Source organism: Chrysemys picta, chromosome 1 (assembly GCF_011386835.1).
Source record: "Chrysemys picta bellii isolate R12L10 chromosome 1, ASM1138683v2, whole genome shotgun sequence".
NCBI lineage: Eukaryota > Metazoa > Chordata > Testudines > Emydidae > Chrysemys > Chrysemys picta.
In genome coordinates this window covers 193,703,369-193,726,606 of record NC_088791.1, presented here as the reverse complement: position 1 = coordinate 193,726,606, position 23,238 = coordinate 193,703,369, and the positions used below count along the sequence as shown (strand labels likewise).

Sequence of the window (23,238 nt, the reverse complement as noted above, 5' to 3'; positions counted from 1 at the left end):
ATGCTCAAAATCTTTTGAACTCTTCGTAATTAGATCTGTCTTTAAAACAGTTTGATTCTGCAGTAGGGGATATTCCCTGATTCCAGGTATGCTCTTTTCCTTAAAATCCCATTGTTACCATTACTATCATGCAGTAATGATGATGTGAAAACAAAACCTAGTTTCTTTGCCACCCAATGCAGCAGCTGGTAACTAACATTGGCCCTGATTCTACAATCCCTTATTCATGTGAGCAATCATGACTCACATAAAATGACCTATAGAAGACAATACATGTACTGTACTTAAATGAAGAATTACGGGATTGGACTTGTCCTGATCCCAGAGATACACTGTAATCATGTGACTGCAGCACAAAGAAGGAAATAAATAGCAATGCTCATTTCAATTCCATTAGAAACTTAGGGGAAAGGAGAACATTAATGTTTCTCAAATGAAAAGTGAGAAATTTTATTTTCTAATCTGTATACAAGTTTTTACAAAGGAGAGAAAAAAAAATAAAAATTAAATTGATATTGTTCCAATAAATCTAATTTAATGCAATGGAATGTCTTATACCCTAATTCTGCAAGCAGTTATTCAAGCACATAACTTTAGGGACAAGAGTAGTCCCACTGATTTCAACTGAAATATTCAGAAATACATAAAGTTAAGCACATGCATAAATCTTTGCAGAATCAGGGCTGTACTCAAAATAAGATGGCAGTTAATTCTTTTCATACATCTAGAAACTGTACAAAATATTTATAAGACAAACAGCAATACTCCAACACTACAAGTGAGAAACTAGGAAGAGATATTTTGAATTTGGAAGTTTGCAGGGGAGGGGTGTAATAAAGAATCCTTTCAAAACCCTGCCTACATGTCAAAGTCTGTGATAGGAAGCAGATTTTAAAAGCTTCGTCTAGAAAGGTGAACTTGGCATAATGTTGTTAAAATGGCTTATGAAAGCAATTAGCAAGACTAAGCAGTAACTTGGTCACCCTGCGTCTGAACACAAAATAAACTAGAGGATGTTCCGCTCTAAATCCAAACTTTATAGTTGACTTGTAATAAGCTATGCTAAAATCCCTGCTTCAAACCCACTACATTTTAGAAAAGTTTAGAATAGGATTTGAATTTTGTAGTTCGGACCCTTCTTAAATTTTCTCTTCTGCACATTTTTCATGCATCTAAGGTCCTTCTATAGCTACACCTCAGCCTTTGTTGTTGTTGTTGTTTTGTTGTTTAAAATTCTCTAATACACACCTTAATTCACTGTTAAATCATATTTTATTATTCATGCTTTGGCACCTTTCCCTGATTAATGGCAGGGCTCTTTTCTGATTACTTAGGGAGCAGAACTTGTAGCAGCTTACAGGCAGAATCCCAGACGATATAGTGGGACAATGGATATGAGTTTCTCATTTTACACATCTCACCAAAAAAATCAAATTTAGAGAGGTGTAGGGGGCATGTATATTTTTCCCATAATCAGGCATATATTTTCATCTTTCAACACAACATAATATAGCATTTGTGCTGAACACAGTGCAATGGTAACAGTGACATTAATGGTCTTAATACAGATGTTACTCCAGCCAGAGTGAGTTTGGGGACCACACTAAGCTCTTGCAACCTAAAATTCTAAAAACTGCTCTAAGGACTTTTGTTCCTGTAAGCCTCCCAAAAAGAAAACAAACCTTCCATGTTTGTTGCCATTTGCATCTCCCCACTATTTTTCACATGACAGCAAGAAGATGATTCTCACATGAGCTTTAGATCTGTTTTTTGGTTTATATGATTTTTGCTAGTAAACACATTAGAGGCCATTTTTTGTCTCTTCATTTACATGGTCCTCAGAGGCTGAGTATGTTCATTATAAAGCTGAATTCCTTCCTTCCTCGTCATCTTCAGAATCAGAGTTGTCGTTGTAGAAATGAATTGTGGCTTGTACTGGAAAACTGGCCAGAACCTTCTTTCCAATGTTGTGTAGGAACTTCTGAGATTTAGATTTGGGCAAATAAAGTCTAGTAAAACAAAACAAAACCACTTATAAAAAACATGTAAACTACACCTCTACCTCGATATAACGCTGTCCTCGGGAGCCAAAAAATCTTACCACGTTATAGGTAAAACCGCGTTATATCGTTATATCACGTTATATTGCTTTGATCCGCCGGAGTGCGCCGCCCCCCCCCCGGAGCACTGCTTTACCGTGTTATATCCAAATTCATATGATATCGGGTCGCGTTATATCGGGGTAGAGGTGTATTAGAATCCTTCCAGACTAACTGACTCAAAGCTTGTGTCTGAAGGCTACATTTCTTCCCTTCCTTGTGGAAGGGAGGCTCTTCTGAATCCTTGATGGCTTCTCTCTCCTCTTCATCTCTCCATGTTTTAAACCATCCTTCTATCTAAAGGCCTCATTGAAGTAGTCCCATCTGTTCCCTGGTCAGTACTATTGGTTTTGGCAGTGACTGTTTATCCCCAGTTACTTTTTTTGGGGGGGGGGGGGGGTGTCAAATATTGGGTTAGCCAGAGGTCTCTATTTGACAAAGTGCTGCTCCTGAGAACATGAGCAAATGTGATTTTTCTAGAACTGTGCAGACTTGGTAGTCAGAGAGAGGATGTGTTTGTTAATGGTGGTGGGGAGTTTGAGGAAGGGTGCTGGAAGGCTGGTTTAAGGCTGTGATCTGTTTTTGTGTGGGGTGGTTCTAGTGGTGAGATGTGTCTCTCTGGGTAGAGGAGGAGAAGGTATGTACTATTAGATACCTTAATTTTAAATTTCCGTTTCTGAGGAATGTTAATTATGAAACCTTAACTCACAGTGGGGTAAGTCTGGTCTGTCAGGATGACATTGGCTCTTTCTATGGCTTTCTAATGTCATGATTTAGCCTATTGCTTCAGATCCTGCTTACCTTGAGTCTTCTCAGGTGAATTACACAGTTTAACACTTTGTCACGGAGGAAATTTATTACTGAAGAACAAAAATACAAATTTCACTTTTCCTGGATCAACTTATAGGATTCATCTCACCTCACTGGATGCTGAAACCCCAAAGCTCCTTTTGAGCTAAAATTTCTCTGATCACCGTCCAGTTCAGACTGTAAAGACACATATGTGTGATTTAGAAACAGCTATAAAAATTATCTAAGATTTTACAATTTTCTTGTAATGGCAAGAAAATGCATACTATATATTAATTAAATCTCAGGTATTATAATATCAGACATCTGTGGAGTATAATTCCACTGAGTTAAATTTTCAAACTACTGTACTTAAAACTTCCCATCTAAATGAATAATTCAATATTTCAGGCTTTTGTTTTAAAGGGAACATTCTTTTTTAAATGATTACTATTATTATTACTTTGCTAATGTAGCACCTAATGGGCCCGGTCCATTGTGCTAGGTGCTGAACAAACACACCAAGACATTTCTTTTGTGTTTTTTGGGTTCAGCTGGCAGCAATAACCTCTAAAATGGAGGACTCGAGCCACACCACAATTTGTGCTCCTATCCAATGCAGACACTGCAGTGGAATACTAGGAGATGCTATACTATTAGAGGTACTGTGAATGCGATGTTAAACTGAAGTCTCTTTTACCCTGGTCCTGGAGAGGGAGCTGCTGAGTGAAATCAAAGATCCCATGGTACTTTTCAAAATGAGGAGGGTACCACAGAAGATAGAGATTAAAAAGATTTTTTGGATCATCTAGTCTGTATCCCTGTCCATAAAGGATAGTCAATGGATAGCTATTGCTGAACTTACCTACACAGGTTCTGATACTGCAGTGACTAACTTGGTACAGCAAAGCTGAGAAGGGTTGTACTGGGGAAGCCCTGCTGCTTTTCTGCACCCCACCCCAGGAAAAAGCAAGGTACAAGGGAAAGAACCTCAAAAGTGGTCCTCCACCACTGCCTAGAGAGGCCTTACTGGAGTGGCCATCTTGAAAACTAGAGAGACCTGATTCTCCAAGGGCTAGAGACAGCCAGTCAGAGCCCAGCAGGCTTAGATAAAAGGAGCTGCAGGAGCTTAGCATATCAGTTCCTGGCTTGGACCAAAGGAGGGAAGAAGTGGGTTCTTCTCTGGCCAAAGGAGAATGACAAGTAGCTAGAGGTTATTTCTGGCTGAATTTACACTGAGATTGCAGAGGGAGAAGAACCTGGGGATGTTGATCCTGAGATAGGGCTGGTAATAAAGGTGGTGAGAAGTGTGTGGCTGCTGTGTATAGGGTGCCTGGGCTGGGTTCCTCTAGTGGCCTAGATAAAGTGGTCTAAACCCCAAGAAGGGGACAGGCCTTGTTTAGGAGCTAAAATACAGGACTGAATTTAAAGGGCCCAGAGGCAGGGCTGAAGGCCCTAGTGAGGGGAAATAGACTGTTTAATTATCTGACTTTTTAATATGTCAGAAAGGATTTATTTGGACACTGTGACTTGACTGGAGGGTCAAGACACTGAAGATCCTCCAAGGGTGGCTGGCAACCTGCTCGGGACACCAGAAGCAAGAAAAGGACTGTAGTACCACACCCAGCTGCTCAACAGGTGAGTGCCCCTTTACAAAAGCACTCTGAGGGCACTATGAAAGATTAAAGGCAGTGAACCAAAATGTAGATAAAAACTTTGCTTTGAATTTGTATTTGAAAGCCCCTATACAGCTCACAATTCCAACCTGGGCCAATAAGTCTCCTTCCCTATTTTACCCCTTATACCTGTGTGACCTCAAGGCCAAGTGTTGTACAAAGAAAATCAAGATTTACTGCAGATTTCATCAATACGTAATTGCTGTTGAGAAATATGACACTCCTTCCATAACAAGGCAGAATGCCTTGTCTGTACTGAAAACCTGTGACCTAAAACTTAATCTGGCTCTTATTAAAAGGATGGCCGGGCTCTAAGATGGTGTCCCGTTTGATGGATACTTTGAAAGGGATCTTGTTATGCTGGCTAAACACGCAAAAGAGCATATTTGTACTAATTTGCTGGGTGCTCTGAAAAACAAGATATTCTGCATGCATGAGGGTTTAATCTGCATCTTTTTGCTGCACATCTGGGAATGCACAGTATGCTAGCTGCAGTAGTAGCATGCATATGGGATGGTATGCCCTCTGCCAATGCACATGGAATGCTATGCCCTTGTCAGTGTGCATCATTGTGTTCACATGGCAGTGATTTGCTGAGAACTGAAGGCATGGCATTCTTGGAGGGTAACCCATGCTCCTTTGCTTTGCTGCTGAGAAAAGTCCATTGTGGGTTTTTTCTTGCTGCACATTGTGGGATGCATAGCAGAAGCCAGGGAGTTCAACTTTAATAAAGGAAAAATCCCACGATTCATCTGTCTTCGTCCTGTTCTTACTTTATGTGCAGGCCAATGCCTTTTTAGAATTGCTGTCAGCCAGCTCTGTTCCAACAATGCTCCATGCCACTTTGCTGGCAACCTCAAATATGCAGAGGCTGCTTGATGTGTATTTCAGCACTCAACACTGAATGAATCAGTGTTGGACTTCACCAGCTGCACCACAGAGCAGACAATGTGGTGGCAGCAGCTCTTCCAGCAACAGAAGAATCTTCAGCAGCAACGGAACCAGGATGCGGATGAGGAAGACACCAAGCAACTGATAGTAGAGGACTGTGACGTTGCAGTCTATATGATTTTATAAAAATATGCTAATGAGTGAATATAATATAACTGGAATATGCTTCATGCAAAAGATCTCTTGTGAGAACAAAGCTTATAATCTACTGAGTGTGGTCATCCTATTTGTATAAATGTATCACTCTTTTATCTGAAACTAGAAATATGAAATATAACTCTGAGGGCCTATTGTAATTATGCAAAGTGTGGGCCATTAATGGTTGTTTGGAATCTTGATGGCTTCCATCAACCAGGACAATTGACTGTGGATGGCTCTGTTTGCAGGCAAGCCATCTTGTGAGTCAGGCTGGGAGGAATGAAGGCTTGGGGTCTTACAGTGACATGTGATCATGTCACCTGAACTGGAATCCATCTTCAACCTAGTGCTTTTCCATTGAGAAGTGGGGGGGTGGGAACCCAGAGGGACAAAGGATTCCCACCTTATGCAAAAGATATATAAATGGGTAGAACAGAACAAGCCATCATGAAGAATCCCCTAGCTACCACCTGAGCTGGAACAAGAGCTGTACCAGGGGAAAGAATTGTGCCCAGGCCTGGAAGGTGTCCAGTCTGAATTAAAAACTTACTGAAGCATCTCTAAGGGTGAGATTATCTGTATTCAGTTTGATTAGACATAGATTTGCGTGTTGTATTTTATTTTGCTTGGTGACTTACTTTGTTCTGTCCGTTACTACTAGGAACCACTTCAATCCTACTTTCTGTATTTAATAAAATCACTTTTTACTTATTAATTAACTCAGAGAATGTGTTAATACCTGGGTGGGCAAACAGCTGTGCATATCTCTCTATCAGTGTTATAGAGGACGAACAATTTATGAGTTTACCCTGCATAAGCTTTATACAGGGTAAAATGGATTTATTTGGGTTTAGACCCCATTGGGAGTTGGGCATCTGAGTGTTAAAGACAAGAACACTTCTGTTAGCTGCTTTCAGGTAAGCCTACAGCTGTTAGGAGACATGATTCAGACTTGGGTCTGGGTTTGCAGCAGGCTAGCAAGTCTGGCTTGGGTTTGCAGCAGGCTAGCAAGTCTTAGGCACTGAAGTCCTAAGGTGATGGGGCAGGAAGGCAAAGGCAGGGGTAGTCTTGGCACATCAGCTGGCAGCTCCCAAGGGGGGGGGTTCTGTGATCACAAGGACCATTCCTGGAGCAGCTTCACAGTGTGCAGTCCTGCTTCTGGGCTCAGGAAACTAGCGTGGATTGGTAGGAAATGATTGTTCTGCAGACCTGGGATGACCAGCAGTGGTGAGAGAATTTCACGATGGGGAAGACAACCTTTCTGGAGATATGTGCTGCACTAGCCCTGGAGCTTCAGTGGCAGCGAACCAACATGCTTACCCAGGAGTATGGGGCACTGCAGGTAGCAATTGCCATCTGGACGCTGGCCACCCCCAAATGCTACTGCTCCATAGCAAACCAATTTTGGTGTGGGAAGATCAACCATTGCGGTCATTGTCATGCAGGGGTATGATGCCACGGAAAAGGTACTGTTGCACCATGTTAAAAAGCTTTGTAATTCTCAGGAGGTTATTGATGACTTTGCATGCGTGAGGTTCCCAGACTGTATTTGGGCAATTGATGGGACCCATATGCCTATTAGCCCCATCAGGGCTCAAAATTCAAAAACAGAAAAGAGTAGTTCTCCATGATGCTCCAAGGGCTTGTCAAAAACCATGGCAGGCTTATGGACACAAATGCTGGGTTGTCTGCAAGAGTCCACATGAAGCTAGGATATTTTGAAACTCTGCTCTATTAAAATTAATGGAGAAAGGACTGTTTGCCCCTGGCAACACGGTGGATTTTTATTGATGTGGACATTGCTTTGGTCATCCTGTGAGACCCAGCTTATCCTCTCCTTCCCTGGTTAATGAAGCCATTCACAGACCACTTGGACACAAGGAAGAAACTGTTTAACTACTGCCTCAGTAGCTGCAGAATGGTAGCTGAGTAGAGATCTGAAAGGGAAATGGTGCTGTTGGAGAAGTCAATTGGAAGCTGCAGAAAAAAACATCCTGGAGATCATAGCAGCATGTTGTATTTTGCACTATATTTGTGAGAGTAAGAGTGGTGGGTGGGAGAGTGAGGTGCAGAGACTTACTCAGCTGCTTCAGCACCCAACAAGGTGTCCAATACAGAATGCAAACAGCCAAGGGAAATGCTGTCAGGGCCGCCTATTGCTCTTATTTTGAGTCTCAGGCCTGAAACTGTAGCTGTACATCCAGCTGTAAACCTGTGAAGGGTGTGGGATTAGTTTTGTTTCAGCATTGTTTATGCGTGTTGAAAGTGCAACGTTGTGGCAATACCTATTGCACCCTGCGTTGTTGCCTACATGTGTTTGTAAAACCTTATGAATTCGTGCAAACAACTATTTTCTGTGTAAAATGAACTGCTGGTTCCTTATTAATGTAATAATGAACTTTTAATTTCATAATCTGTTATGTAACAAACAGAAGTGAAGGCTCAACTGAAACGAAAATGACAAATGGCTTTTAATTATTAAAAACAAAACTGTTTCATTGAACCACCAGTGAAACAAAACAGTGCACTGCCAGGCACAACACAATGGGCTGGGGAGCTTAAAGTCACTGGCAAGTATAAATTTTGGCTCTGGCTTTTCTGGTTTGTGGGCTTTCTGGGATAGAGTGCCAAAGCTCAAAGATACCAGGGGCAATAGAGGGCTCAAAAGAGCTGGGGTCCATTTGCCACTGTTCTTGATGGTCTGGAAGGAGCGATGGCCTCTGGGAGAGGGGAGAGGAGTTTTCTCAGTAGCCTGTATTGTCCCGGGCTGCATAACATGGCTGGGTGGTGGTTTGCAGTACTGCATTGCCTGCTGCCCTAACAGTAATGTGCTGCAACAGAGCATCAAGGCTTTTTATTGCCTCCAGGAGCTCTTCGTCCCTGTATCTCTTTCCATACTGTTCTTTGCCACTGCAGTGATCTCCCTGGAAAGCTCCTTGTTGGATTCCTCTTAGTCTTCAGATACTGCCTCTACCTCTCTGCATTTTTTTAATTCTTTTGTTTCTGGGATGCTGTAATAATGTCCATGAACATTGCATCACAAGTTCTCTGTTTTATGCCCCTCAGGTTTGCCAACCATTCTGCCATTGATAAGGACTTGAAACAAGCCGCCGCTGGATTCCCCCCACCCCCGCTTTTGTCCTTTGTCTTTAATGTAGGTGCTCCTGAGCTTTTCGCTGCCTATCTGGTCCTGTTTGGCATCCCAATTGTGCCGCCTCCTCATTGACATCTATCTAGCAATGTCCACAAAAAAGATTTTTATTACAGTGGCTGGTCACAAGAGCTTCCTGCACTAATACTTTGCCCCAGGTGGTGATGAGCTCCAAGGTCTTGGTTAGGCTCCAATCGGCTGCTCAAGTGGAGGCTTCTGGAGTACTATTGCAGCTATTGTGGTAAACTGGAATCCAGGAGTGAATGGACAAAATCTGTCTGTGTGCCAGCATTTAAATGTGAGGGGACATGCAGTCAACTTCATCCCAGAGCAGGGGAGGGCACACAGGTAAACAGACATGTCAGCAATGGTTGCCTGCAAAGCACTGTGGGATAGTCGTTAAAAGACTACCAAAGCAGCGCATAGCATCATTGCATGCACATGAACAATACTAGACTAATTTGCTTTGCAGCAAAGGTAGTTCAATTTGCAGCAAAGGTAGTTCAATTTGCAGAGTTCATGATAAATGCAGAGTCCATGCACTACAATTAGGTGCGTTGTACATACGCAAGCCCGCGGCAGTGGTCCTGGGGTGGCTGGAGCAGGAGAGGAGAGGAGAGGCGAGGGGGGCAGCCCTGGGGGTGGCTGGAGCAGCCTCTTCTTGGCAGCTCCCAGCAGGTGGTGCTACTGCCCCCCCCAAGGCCCCCCCCCCCAAGCAGCAGGCCCCCAGCCACCACCACCCCCAGCAGTGACACCCCATCCCCACTAAGATTTAGTCAGGGGAAATTATGGTAAGTCATGGACAGGTCATGGGCTGTGAATTTTTGTTCATTGTCTGTGACTAGTCCATGACTTTTACTAAAAATACCCATGACAGTTGCCTTAATTATCAGACAACTAAAGATTGTATTGTAATGCATGTGCACTAAGGGACTGAGTTAAGGTTACTTGTGTAATCTTAATGTTGCCAATTTTCCATTCTTTAGTGTTTTGCTGTGCAATTTTCACTTTCTCAATGTGTTTTTTGTATGGAATTTCCTGTTTCTTTTCTAAAAGGAAGAGGGGAAAAATAAAGCTACTTCACTCTTCGGGACTCGAAGCTCTGTTGATGTAGCATGTGCAACTTCCATAATATAGAATTACTTGGCTAGACACCAACGGAACATCTTGCCTCATGCACTTTAGGAAGCTCATAGGTAGATGTCATTCTTCTGCAAATATAGGAATTCTGTAGCTGAGGAAGCTTGCTTAAGTCTATTAGAATGGGGCTTCCCCCTCGTTATCCGCCCCCCCCCCCCACCTTATAAAGTAGTCAAGAATCTTCCTCAGCTATTGTGCACCTGGTAAGGAGTGCCAAAGTGGGGCTCTTCTCCTTCATTCCTCATTAGGTCCCCAACTGTGGAGACTCCTGGTTTAATGGGGGAGCTTGGGTGGGCCCTGCAGCATAAAAGAGAGGGAGTTGGGAGGTTCTGGACAACAAGGGAAACATTAATATTAAAACTAGCTGTTTGAACTGTGCATAAATTTTTTAACAGTGGCAGGCTCCTAGCAATTAACATGGATGAACTTCATACATTCAGTGAATAAATTGGTGGGAGCCAGGCACAGCTGAAAACCTCATGTATAGGTTGCATAAAGCGTTCTATACAGATGTGATATTTTTTCAACGTAAAGAGTATTACAGTTGTCTGATCCCGGAAACTTTAATTCCTCCAAGTTGCCCAGTCTCTTTGGAACTTCTAGCTACTTTATTCCTCAAGTTCTCACTGCTGGTTCTGAGTATCCATAGATGCAGACGTGCTAAGGAGTGTTGGGTGGGAGACCCACTCATCTGATGGGTACCTGCCAGGAAAGCTTAGAACTCTGCTGTGTAGGTACATTCTTCTGTAAGCCTGCTGGAGTTGCCTCCTTGGCTCTCATCCAGGAGCCATCCAAAGGTTGGGTCAGCAACAGCCTCCAACCTTAAAAGGCCCACAAAAAGGGAAGAAAAGGTGCTCCACAGCTGCACACCTCAGAATGTAGGGGAATCGCTATGAACAGTGACCCTCATAAGATATACATTGTAGATAGCTGTAGCCTTAGCTAGCTATGCCTTCAGTAACTTTTCAGATACATAGCTATGGATCTGATCCTGCAAACACTTATGCATGTGAGTACTACCATTGAAGTCAATAGGATTATTCACATGCTTAAAGTTGAGCATGTGCATAAATGTTTGAAGGATTGGAACCTACATTAAATGTATTTACGCCTTCCTTGGAGCTATGTACTTTGAACTAAAAAAAAATCAATCACCAGAATATTAAGAAGTACCTTTGAATAAAGACTATTCTTATACCACATTTCAACTTTCTTCCCCTAGCTGTTTTAGCTGTAACACTGTCCAAAAAAAAAAAAAAATCACTTTTTTTGCTCAAACTTTCTCACTCTCATTCACAGTTAGGCAGAGACCAAAAATTAAACCTTCAGCCTGAGAGGTTATTTTAATGGTGGTAAAATGGAAATTGCTGTTTAACATTAACTATTGTGCTTCCTTTCACACCTGCTATGATATCCCAGGTCCTGTTTTTATAGACAATAACAGAGTTATTAAAAACGTACCTTGAAACTGTTGTTCTATTTTTATTAGGGCGGTCAAGTGATTAAAAAAATTAATCGCAATTAATCGCACTGTTAAACAATAATAGAATACCATTTATTTAAATATTTTAGATGTTTTCTACATTTTCAAATATTTTTATTTCAATTACAACACAGAATACAAAGTGTACAGTGCTGACTTTATATTTATTTTTGATTACAAATATTTGTGCTGTAAAAAATAAAAGAAACAATATTTTTCAATTCACCTAATACAAGTACTGTAATTAAATCTCCTTTATCATGAAAGTTGAATTTACAAATATAGAATTATATACAAAAAACCCCTGCATTCAAAAATAAAACAAAGAAAAAAATTTTGCGCCTACAAGTCCACTTATTCAGCCAATCACTAAGACAAACAAGTTTGTTTACAGGTGCAGGAGACAATGCTGCCCGTTTCTTATTTACAATGTCACCTGAAAGTGAGAATAGATGTTCACCTGGCACTGTTCTAGCTGGCACTGCAAGATATTTACGTGCCAGATGCGATACAAATTCATATGTCCCTTCAGCAGGGGTGAAAGTAAAATGGAGCTCTTACTGGTATGGGGCCAGTTCTGTTTCCTCCTCCCCCCCAGAAGGTGCGGGGCCTTGGGCTGAAGGGAAGGGGCTTGGGTCAGTGTCCCCCAGCCTGTCCATCCATGCTGCCTGGCCCACACTGCTCGGGGCTCCAGCGGTGATTTAAAGGGCCCGGCAGGGCTGCCCATGGGCAGCGCAAAAGGGGCAGCGACATTAAAGCGCTTTAAAGCACTGTGGCAGCGCTTTAAAGTCAGCAGTACAGGCCGGTGCTGGCAGCTACTTTTTACCGGTATGCCATACCAGCCCGTACCACCTTACTTTCACCCCTGCCCTTCATGCTTCAACCACCATTCCAGGGGACAGGCGTCCATGCTGATGACGGGTTCTGCTCAATACGATCCAAAGCAGTACAGACTGAGACATGTTCACTTTCATCATCTGAGTCAGATGCCACCAGCAGAAGGTTGATTTTTCTTTTTTGATGGTTCAGGTTCTGTAGTTTCTGCATCAGAGTGTTGCTCTTTTAAGACTTCTGAGAGCATGCTCCACACCTCGTCCCGCTCAGATTTTGGGTGGCACTTCAGATTCTTAAACCTTGGGTCAAGTGCTGTAGCTATCTTTAGAAACCTCACATTGGTACCTTCTTTGCATTTTGTCAAATCTGCAGTGAAAGTGTTCTTAAAACGAACAACATGTGCTGGATCATCAACCAAGACTTCTATAATATGAAATACATGGCAGAATGCGGGTAAAACTGAGCACAAAACATACAATTCTCCCTCAAGGAGTTCAGTCAAAATTTAATTAACGCATTCTTTTTTTAACAAGTGTCATAAGCATGGAAGCATGTCCTCTGGAATGGTGGCGGAAGCATGAAGGAGCATACAAATGGTTAGCATATCTGGCACATAAATACCTTGCAATGCCAGCTACAAAAGTGCCATGTGAATTCCTGTTCTCACTTTCAGGTGACACTGTAAACAAAAAGCTGGCAGTATTATCTCCCGTAAATGTAAACAAACTTATTTGTCTTAGCCATTGGCTGAACAAGAAGTAGGACTGAGTGGACTCGTAGGCTCTAAAGTTTTACATTGTTTTGTTTTTGAGTGCAGTTATGTAACAAAAAAAAATCTATGTTTGTAAATTGCACTTTCACGCTAAAGAGATTGCACTATACTACTTCTATGAGGTGAATTGCAAAATACTATTTCTTTTATCATTTTTACAGTGCAAATATTTGTAATAAAAATAATATTAAGTGAGCATTGTGCACTTTGTATTCTGTGTTGTAATAGAAATCAATATATTTGAAAATGTAGAAAAATATCCAAAAATAGTTAATAAATTTCAATTGTTATTCTATTGTTTAACAGTGCAATTCATAATTTTTTTAGTTTATTGCATGAGTTAACTGCAAATAATCGACTGCCCTAATTTTTAGAAGAAGAAAATTGGCCTCCTATGTTCTCCTAGTTTTGACTTTTTTTTTTTAAACACATTTGGCTTTCTTTGATGATTTTTTCCAGAACTTAACCTTACCATTCCTTGACGTCCCAGTTCAGCATCTCTTGCTGTGAGAATCCAGGGTCTCCATAATGTAGGGTTGCTGAAAGTTTAATGAAGAACAACACACTCTCATAGATAATTCTTTATGATAATAAGCACATTTCAGTGCAATGACAGTTATCTTCATTACATGCTATCTGTGCCTTTGAAATAAGTTTATTCTTGTCTCAACACATTGATGTGGGTAAATGTGATTTCAGTGGTAGATATTATTCTGCCCGTGGGCTTCTTCTCTATGTGCTGTCAGTTTACATGCACTAAAATTAATATCAAAGGAAAGTCTGAACTGGATAAACAGTTACTCCCACATATTAGCTATCGGTACAATATTAATTGATTTCACAATCCAAGTGGCTCACAAAGGGATTACACTTAAATCAATTTTTAGAATATTTAATTTCTAGAATATACTTAACTTCTTATGAATCTTATTATTCATTAAATAAATTAGGTAATTTATTGAATTGTACTATCCCAATTCCTCAGTGACATGAGGAAGAGCTCTGAAGCTTGTCCCTTCCACTAACAGATGTTGTTCCAATAGAAATTACCTCGCCTACCTTGTCTCTCTGACATCCCAAATAGGTATTCCTAATTAAAGTGGATTACACCTGGTTTTGCATGATCAACTTGATTTTTTTTTTGCTTATATGTTGATCATAGGGTGGCTGATCTATTTTTATTAAGTTAGCAATTTATTGCATTAAAGTGATGCTGCTGACTTGAAATCTAATCAGTTTAATAAAAATGTCAGCAGTTTCAGGTACTACACCAGCCTCTTTCTCCCCTCTAATATTTTTTTAGTTTTACAACCACATTTACCTATTTTTAAATGTATTTTCTCTCCTCTGTTTCTAAATACCCACACAAAGGGGAAAGAGTGAAACTGATTATACTCTAACTGCTGTCAAACACTCAAAGTAAATAAACTGAAAAAAACAGTTCTTATCTTTCAGTTAAAGCAACCTTATTTGTAACTAGAGCTGAATGAAAAAAATATCATTTGGAAACCTACAAATAAAAAGGACAATTTTTTGCAAAAATAAAAATTCTGACTCGCTCTGTAATATGTTTTTAACATGTAAAAATAGGCGATAAAACAGACGTGTTTTCATTTTTTTTAAGCTGATAGTTCTTTATGGTGGAGTCTGTTTCCAATCAGCTATTTGAGAAGGTCACATTGAATATGGGCAATGTGCATTTAAAGTCTAAACAACGAGATAGGCTAGCTATTTCAATTACTTTGTTCTGCTGCCAAAGGAAGTGGTATGGATCCCACAGTGTAGTTTAGCAGGTGGTGTTATTTTAATGAAAAATTTTGTCAATAGTTAGAGAGAACACAGAATTTCTTCTCCAGGGTCTGAATGCCTGCCTTTATGCAAGTCCTGTCTTTGCCCATTGTAACTACATAGTATTTCTGCTAGAGATTTTTAAAACTGGGTTGTTGAGGAAGCATTTCTCCTTTCCTCTGTCTTACCTTTCTGGCTGTTCTCTTGGATGGAGAGAATGCGGCTGGATATCTCTGGCAGAGTGACAGATCTGAGTCACTGTAGTCTGCAACAAGAATTTAGCAGCTGCAGCCTCCATAGTGCTTGCCTGTCTGCTGTTTTGTGTTCCTGTGCCTGGCTGGCTAGTTCTCTAGGCATTTCAGCTCCTCCTTTATTGCAGCTACTTAGGAGTACTTACCTAAAACAAGCAAGCCTTCAGGTAAACGGAGGGAAATGGCCTTAATGAGTTCCCCTCTGTCTCCTCCAACTATTTCAAAGTTTTCCTGTTGTCATGGTGTTCTATGAAGAGTGTAATAAATACAGTACTTTAGTTTACTTTAATCAGCACATTATAGTGGAAATAACCTAAACTGTTTATCTTTCTGCCTTTGGGATGTTGTACTGCATCTTTTTACCTATTTTTGTTTTATGTGAAGTACACTGTGAATATATGACTTTGTGTGTAAATAAAAATTATGTAGGAAAATCTTCAGCCTCAAATATCTAACAAAACAAATGGAAAAAGTACCAATCCAGTTCACAGGTGACTTTAAAAAAGACCTTTGTTTTAAAATTACAAAACAGTCTGTCAGTTCCAGATTTCAAAAATGGAAAAAATACCAGGGTAAAGGAAGATGAGAACTTAAAATGCAAACCTAATGACTGCTTTAAAAACAGAGGATGTTACTTTTTAAGCTTGATCTGTTTGGTCATTAGGAGGAGAAAGCTGATGCTAAGGCCTTGGCTACACTGGCGATTCACAGTGCTGCACTTGCTGCGCTCAGGGGTGTGAAAAAACACCCCCCTGAGCGCAGCGAGTGCAGCGGTGTAAAGCGCCAGTGTAATCGGCGCCTGCAGCGCTGCACGCTCGCTCGCAACGCTGCAAGCTATTCCCCTCGGAGAGGTGGAGTACTTGCAGCGCTGCGAGAGAGCTCTTGCAGCGCTGGCGGCGCGACTACACTCATGCTTCACAGCCGAGGCAGCGCTGTGAATCCGCGAGTGTAGCCAAGGCCTAAGAGAGAATACATCCTCCAACAAAGTGTGCTTGGTAATGAATGCCACTGCTTTGGGGTCCTGCTGTTTCACTGCATATAATACATATTTTAAACTACCAAGGCTAGATAGGAATAAACCTCTTCTAAGCTTTCCTGCCCATTGTCTTAATTTGGACCACTAATTACACACAGACTATTATATTGTACAAGGATAGATTTATTGCATTTGGTAACATTACCTGATTTTCACTGCTATGGAAAATCATCACATTTGCTCACTTTACAGGTTAAAATACTTATTTTCCTACCTGCCATCCCTGCAGCTTAAGTTGGATCTGATAGTGAATCTGACTTCCTTCTAGCTTTTGCACCATCAGAAGTAATAAATGTTCTGTAGCTGGTGCTTAGGAAAAAAAAATCTCTTGAGGTGTGAATCAGAATAGCATTTAGCTCATTCTTGTATATTTTTGTTAGGACTGCAGAGCTAACAGTGTGTAAACAATAGTTTTGTTTTTTTTTAACAAAGTAAGCAGATCACTTTGAAAATATACAGGGATTGGATCTGTTGAGCAGGTGCCATTTTTACATTCACTTTTCTTGCTGTAACCACACATCCATAGGCTGTCTGTGGTAAGTACGCAAACTTTAGGATTAGAAACATAAATTATTTCAGCGCTGCTCTAGGGATTGCTGAGGATGCCCAGTTAAACTTGCACAACCTACATCTGCCCCCTCATGCATGTGTGTTACACTAGTGTTTAATTGCATGAATACATAACATTTCTCAAATAATGGTGTGTGTGTGCATATATATACAATTTTCTACCACTTTAAATACATGCATGGCATCTTGTTCTGTGCACTATACGTTGTATGCCAATAAAGGGTCACGAACAACTTGTATGAAAAATACAGTGAATGGTATTTAAATAACAATGTACTAAGTATACAACATGGAATAAAAGCAAAAATCTGCTGGCATATCTAGGCAACCTAAAATAGCACTTACTGGCCCCATTCACAAGGTACTTAAGTGTGTGCCTAACTTTAAGCACATGAATAATTTCATTTATTTTAATTGAATCAGGGTCTACATTAGCTTTGTTGTCAAATGCCTACTAAGAGAAGTTGTGCTGCTAGTTGAAAAGGATAGCTGATGACTAAGTCCTGGATCATGCAATCAGAACCATATAGGTGGATGCTTGGGCTCATGTGCCCAATGACTTCAGTGAGACTTTAGCTCAGGGGTGGGCAAACTTTTTGGCCCAAGGGCCACATCTGGGAATAGAAATTGAATGGCGGGCCATGAATGCTCACAAAATTGGGGTTGGGGTGAGGACTCTGGTTGGGGGTTTGGGCTTCGGGGTGGGGCAAGAAATAAGGAGTCCAGGGTGCAGGCGGGGGGTGTGGGCTGGGTCGGAGGAGTGGGGTTGTGTGGGGGTGAGGGCTCTGGCTGGGGGTGTGGGCTCTGGGGTGGGGCTGGGGATGAGGAGTTTGGGGTGTAGGAGGTGCTCTAGGTTGGGACCAAGGCATTCAGAGGGCAGGAGGGGGATCAGGGCTGGAGTAGGGGGTTGGGGCATGGGGAGAGGTCCACGGGTGCAGGATCCGGGCAGTGCTTACCTCAAGTGGCTCCTGGAAGCAGTGGAATGTCCCTTCTCTGGCTCCTACATGGAGGCACGGCCAGGCAGCTCTGCACACTGCCTCATCCACAGGCACCGCCCCTGCAGCTCCCATTGGCTATGGTTCCCGGACAATGGGAACTGCAGGTGCAGCGCTTGGGGTCGGGGCAGCGTGCAGAGCAGAAGCCCCTGGCTGCCCCTACACTTAGGAGCCGGAGTGGGGGCCGTGCAGCTGCTTCCAGAAGCCTTGTGGAGTGGCCTTGGACCCTGCTCCCCAGCGGAAGCTCAAGGGTGGATTAAAACAGCTGGCGGGCCAAATCCAGCTGGCGGGCCAAATCCAGCCCGCGGGCCGTAGTTTGCTTACCTCTGCTTTAGCTGGTAGCAAGAGTCTCCGAATGTGGATCTTACTGCAGGATCAAGGCCCAAATTATTAAAATACAGTCCTTAGCATGAAGAAATGTTACCATAAAACAAATCTCCCAAAGATATACAGGACTGCTTTGATTACAGTGCAAGTATAAATTTTTAACAAACCTATTACTCTGTGCTACACATCTGTATTTAAGGTTGTAGAAAAATGTGAGGTAACATTGCCTTATAGCAGTGGTTCAGCAAAGCACTTAATTATGCGTTGAACTTCAATTGCATGGTTTGTTTCATTGGCTTCAGTGGACTGTTGACATGCTTAGTTAAGATTGTATTTGCATTTTGCAGCCTTAACTTTGCATTTCCTGACTTTTGAGTGCTTACTTATGTAGCCATAATCTTACTGCATTTTTAGTATGGATTTTAATAGTTTTGGTAATTCAGAACTTTTGTTAGTGCTGTTTCCTAACCCTAATTTATTAATCTTCAAAAGAAAGTCAGGCTGCACAGGATGATTGTGGAGGGATAACTACGGGGACTCTTGAACTCTAATTGGCTGCATAGTTTTTTAAAAGTACGTACTCTGTTCTCACAGATAAAAGGCAAGTAGAGTTCTGCAAGTGCAAGAATCGTTGAAACAAGGCAAACAAAATCAGAAGAATTTGTAATCTGAAATACTGTATCTCTTTAGAAACTGTAATTTTATTTTAGAAATACGTTGTGTTTTGTTGATATACATCTACCATTTGTTGCTTAGACACAAACAGTAAAGAGGTTAACCCCTAGGGTTTCCTGACTATCCAGGAAAGCACCACTAAAGCCCAAACATTGAGGGACTAGACTATTGTTACATAAACAGTGCTGAAGACCTGTAGAGAAATGATCATTTCCTTTACCTCTGTTTAGGCAGATAGTATATCCTGTTACTCACATCACAAAGTAATCTACCCCTCTGAATTGTCTTGTATATACATCACTTCCTTAATACCAATATTTTATTTAATTCCTAATAATTTGTGGGGGGAGAGGGCGGGGAGTGATTCCAAGAGTGGAATGTGTGGACTGAGGAAAATAGCTTATTCCTGTAAAATGGTACTAGCTGTAAAAATGCTTGAGTTGGCTTTTTTTTAAAGTCCGCATTAATCCATTTGCAGTTTTCACATTTTTAAGAAGGGAATATGATTACAATGTAACTGTGTTTTATACAAGTGTTAAATTTTGGTGAAGTCTAATGAAGGTAAGGATGTGCAATCCCCATCCAAAGCATTTTGATTGTTACAGTTAATGTTTATCTGTTCATATGCTATTCCGTGCAGTGGGGTGAGGATGGGGCATTTCCCATACTTTTGATATTGTCTGAATGTAACTTTGATAGAAGGTCCTGATTTTGACTTCACTGAGATTTACAGGTGCTCTGTACTTGTCAGGATCAGACCCTAACTCTGTTTTATTGGTATTTGGAGACTTTGCTTCAGTATGTGGCTTTATTGCCTTTGAGGAGAAAAACGTAAATTTATCTACATTCTTTTGAATTTAATTGATGATTATGTTACTAGCCACATCTTTGCATAAATCCTCACTACTCAGTATCCTTTCTAGTGAAAAAAATATTTCACTGGGGAAAAGAATGCCTTTCCTTCAAATCATGACCTCAAGGACAAAAAAGCACTGGATTTGATTTGGGAGCATCTGCTACTACCCATGTATCTCTTGGGAGCAGTATTGTTCAGTTTCAAGCTGCAGATTCTTACTGCCTTCAAAATACATATTTGCTGTGAGGTAGGTGGATGGGGGTAATCCTTTGGCTTCAGTTTCTCATAAAAGAATTAGAATAATTTTTGCACCTGGCATTGATAGTAGCTGTACTGTAGCTATAATTGTTCGTTAGGGCTCTGATCCTGCAAAAGCTTATGCATGTGTTCATCTTTATGCAAGTGAGTAGTCCCATTGTGGGATGACTACTTACATGCATAAATGTTTGCAGGATTGAAAAAAATACTCTGGATTTAAACAGGTGCAACTGAGAACAGAATATAATCCTAATGTGTTGTCCTAGTCCAACAAGAATTGTAAAAGTTTTAAATAAAGATATAGTTTTGAAGACCATCATATATTAAACAGAAGACAGCACAGAACAAGCCTTTATAGTCATAAATTTCAGACAAAAAACATCTCAGGGACAGCTTTTGGTGTGTGTCTGCTAGCCCACCCACAGAACTTAAAGTATCAGTCCTGTTCAACTCCATCAGTTTGTAACAACTTATCTTTAAATACTCTTCGGTGCTCTGTGTCCTAATTGTCCCATAATCACATGGCCTTCATTGTTCTCTGCAGAAGGGAGAGCCAGTGGATTACTCACTGCTGGCTTCCAAGTCCCTCTTAAGGCTTGTCTACACTTGGAAATTTACTGAACTAGCTATTCCAGAATAATTATTTTGGTACAAGCTCCAGTGTGGACACTATGTGTGTGTGTATAAGACACACATACACAACATCAAGGAACATAAGTGTGTGCACACGGGAGCTTATACTGAAATAACTATTTTGGACTAATTATTATAGAATAGCTATTTTGATAAATTTCCAAGTTGTAGACAAGTTCTTAATTGCTATACAATAAAAAGGGAAGCCAGTCTAATTTATTGTTCATAACTTTAACTCACATGTGTCAAACTCAAGGCCCGCGGGCCACATCCGGCCCGCCATACAATTATATCCGGCCCGCGAAATCGTTTTATATATCTGTTTTTAATGGCCCTGTGATATGACGCCCCAATAACACACACTACAAATCCCATGATGCAGTGCAATTGCCGCCAACGGCAAGCCGCGGTTCAAGTTCGCGGTCTGTTGATGTATACAACGCTAATATCAAATCAAAGCTAGACCCCAACAATGGCCAAGAGAAAAATTGATTCTGAAAACCGAGGCTTTCAAAGCCGGTGGGAGAATGAGTATATGTTTACTGAAATTGCAGGTAAACCAGTGTGTCTCCTTTGTGGGAGTAATATCGCTGTAATGAAGGAGTATAACCTAAGACGGCACTACGAGACGAAACATGAGAACAAATTCAAAAACCTGAGCGCAGGACAGAAGCTACAAAAGGTAGAGGAGTTGAAGAAGAATTTGACATCCCAGCAGACGTTTTTCACCAAAGCAAAATCACAAAGTGAAGCTGCTGTGAAAGCAAGTTTCATTGTGGCCGAAGAGATCGCCAAATCAGGACGGCCGTTTACCGAGGGGGAATTCGTAAAGAATTGTATGATGAAAGTGTGCGACGTCCTTTGTCCAGATAAAACGCGAGCGTTTGCAAATGTAAGCCTCAGCAGAAACACTGTTGCTAATCGGGTTTGTGAGATGGCGACTGATTTGAAAACACAGTTGACTGAAAGAGCAAAAGATTTTGTTGCATACTCCCTTGCCGTGGATGAAACTACTGACGCGACTGACACTGCACAGCTGGCGATATTTATCCGTGGTGTGGATTCCAATTTGTGCGTAACAGAGGAAATACTGGACATTAAATCGATGCACGGGACAACGAAAGGAGAAGACATCTTTGGAAATGTATTTCAAAGTGTAACCGACATGAAACTGCTGTGGGAAAAACTCGTTGGACTTACAACAGATGGCGCACCTGCTATGTGTGGTGAAAAAAATGGACTGGTGGGAAGGATGCGCTCAAAGATGCGGGAGGAGAACTGTGCCGGTGAGTTGACAGTGTATCACTGCATCATACACCAGGAATCGCTGAGTGCTAAAGTCCTAAAAATGGATCATGTGATGAACACTGTAACACAAACCGTCAACTTTATCAGAGCCCACGGTTTAAATCACCGCCAATTCCAGTCTTTTCTGCGGGAAATAGATAGCGAGTTTGGCGATATGCCATATCATACGGAGGTCCGGTGGCTAAGTCGGGGAAAAGTTCTCAAAAGACACTTTGAGCTGCGAGAGGAAATCTGCCAGTTCATGGACAGTAAGGGGAAAGACTGCACAGTTCTGCGGGATGAAAAGTGGAAATGTGAGTTGGCGTTCCTGGCTGACATAACGTCGCATCTTAGCGCTTTAAACCTTCAACTCCAGGGACGGGAGCACATAATAACCGATATGCATGATGCAGTGAAGGCATTTCAAGTGAAGCTGCGCTTATGGGAGACACAAATGCACCAATGCAACTTGTCTCACTTTCCCTGTTGCCAAGTAATACGGAACCAAGAAAGTGCCACAGTTTTCCCAAATGCCACCTTTGCTGAAAAACTCAGCGCGCTGCGCACTGAGTTCGCACGGCGCTTCAGTGACTTTGAGGCACAGAAAAGTAACTTCGAGCTGCTTCGCAACCCATTTGCAGTCGATGTGGAAACCGCACCTGTAGAAATGCAGATGGAGCTGATAGAACTGCAATGTAACGGGACACTGAAGGCAAAGTACGACACTGCGGGGCCAGCACAGTTCACTCGCTTCATTCCTGAAGCGATGCCGCAGCTCCGCCAACATGCGGCTCGAATCCTGTCCATGTTTGGCAGCACATATCTGTGCGAGCAGCTGTTCTCTGTGATGAAAATTAACAAAACGTCACACAGGAGTCGCCTCACTGATGAACACCTGCAATCGATCCTGAGAATCTTCACAACACAGAACCTAACCCCAAACATAAACGAACTTGTTGCAAAGAAAAGACTCCAAGTATCAGGCTCTGACTAAATAGGACAAGAAAATGGAATGTTATGATTTGTTATGATTATACTTTTGCTTTAAATTCAATTTTTTATTTATATTTTCAGATTTTTTAATATTCCAGCATGTACAGATTTTGAATGTATTGTATAGACAGGATATTTTTTATGAAGAGCAAAATATTTTAAGTTGAAATGTATTTATTTTGGAATGATATCCTGTATTTTGGTTCATATTAATGGTTAAAAAACATAAATATTTAGTCTGTTAAATAAATGGTTATACTGTTCGGCCCGCGAGTTTTGAGTTTTGGCCCCCTGTGCAATTGAGTTTGACACCCCTGCTTTAACTGATCAATACTTCCCTGCTTTGTCTTGACAAAATCTAAACTGCACTATAATAATGCTGTGAAGTCACAGGAGCTAGTCTGGTTTCACATTGGTGTAAGTGAGCAGAATTTAGATCTGATTCTACCCATTTCTTTCCTAAAAGGAAAGTATTCTAGAAACCAAAGCTTCCAGGCTGCTTTAAAATGGTATTGATACCCCCCCCCCATTCTTAT

At 41.3% G+C, this 23,238-nt stretch overlaps 1 protein-coding gene across 1 annotated transcript; it reads right to left on the bottom strand.

The window, feature by feature from the left end:
- Nucleotides 1–425: 425 nt before the first annotated feature.
- RIPPLY3 (ripply transcriptional repressor 3) lies at nucleotides 426–15,191 on the bottom strand. The gene is made up of 4 exons (XM_005303339.4): nucleotides 15,010–15,191; nucleotides 13,506–13,572; nucleotides 3,019–3,086; nucleotides 426–2,009 (listed from the first exon to the last, which is right to left on the bottom strand). Exons 1-4 carry the CDS (start codon nucleotides 15,117–15,119, stop codon nucleotides 1,859–1,861), a joined length of 396 nt encoding a protein of 131 aa, XP_005303396.2. The 5' UTR covers nucleotides 15,120–15,191; the 3' UTR covers nucleotides 426–1,858.
- Between the last annotated feature and the right edge of the window lie 8,047 nt (nucleotides 15,192–23,238).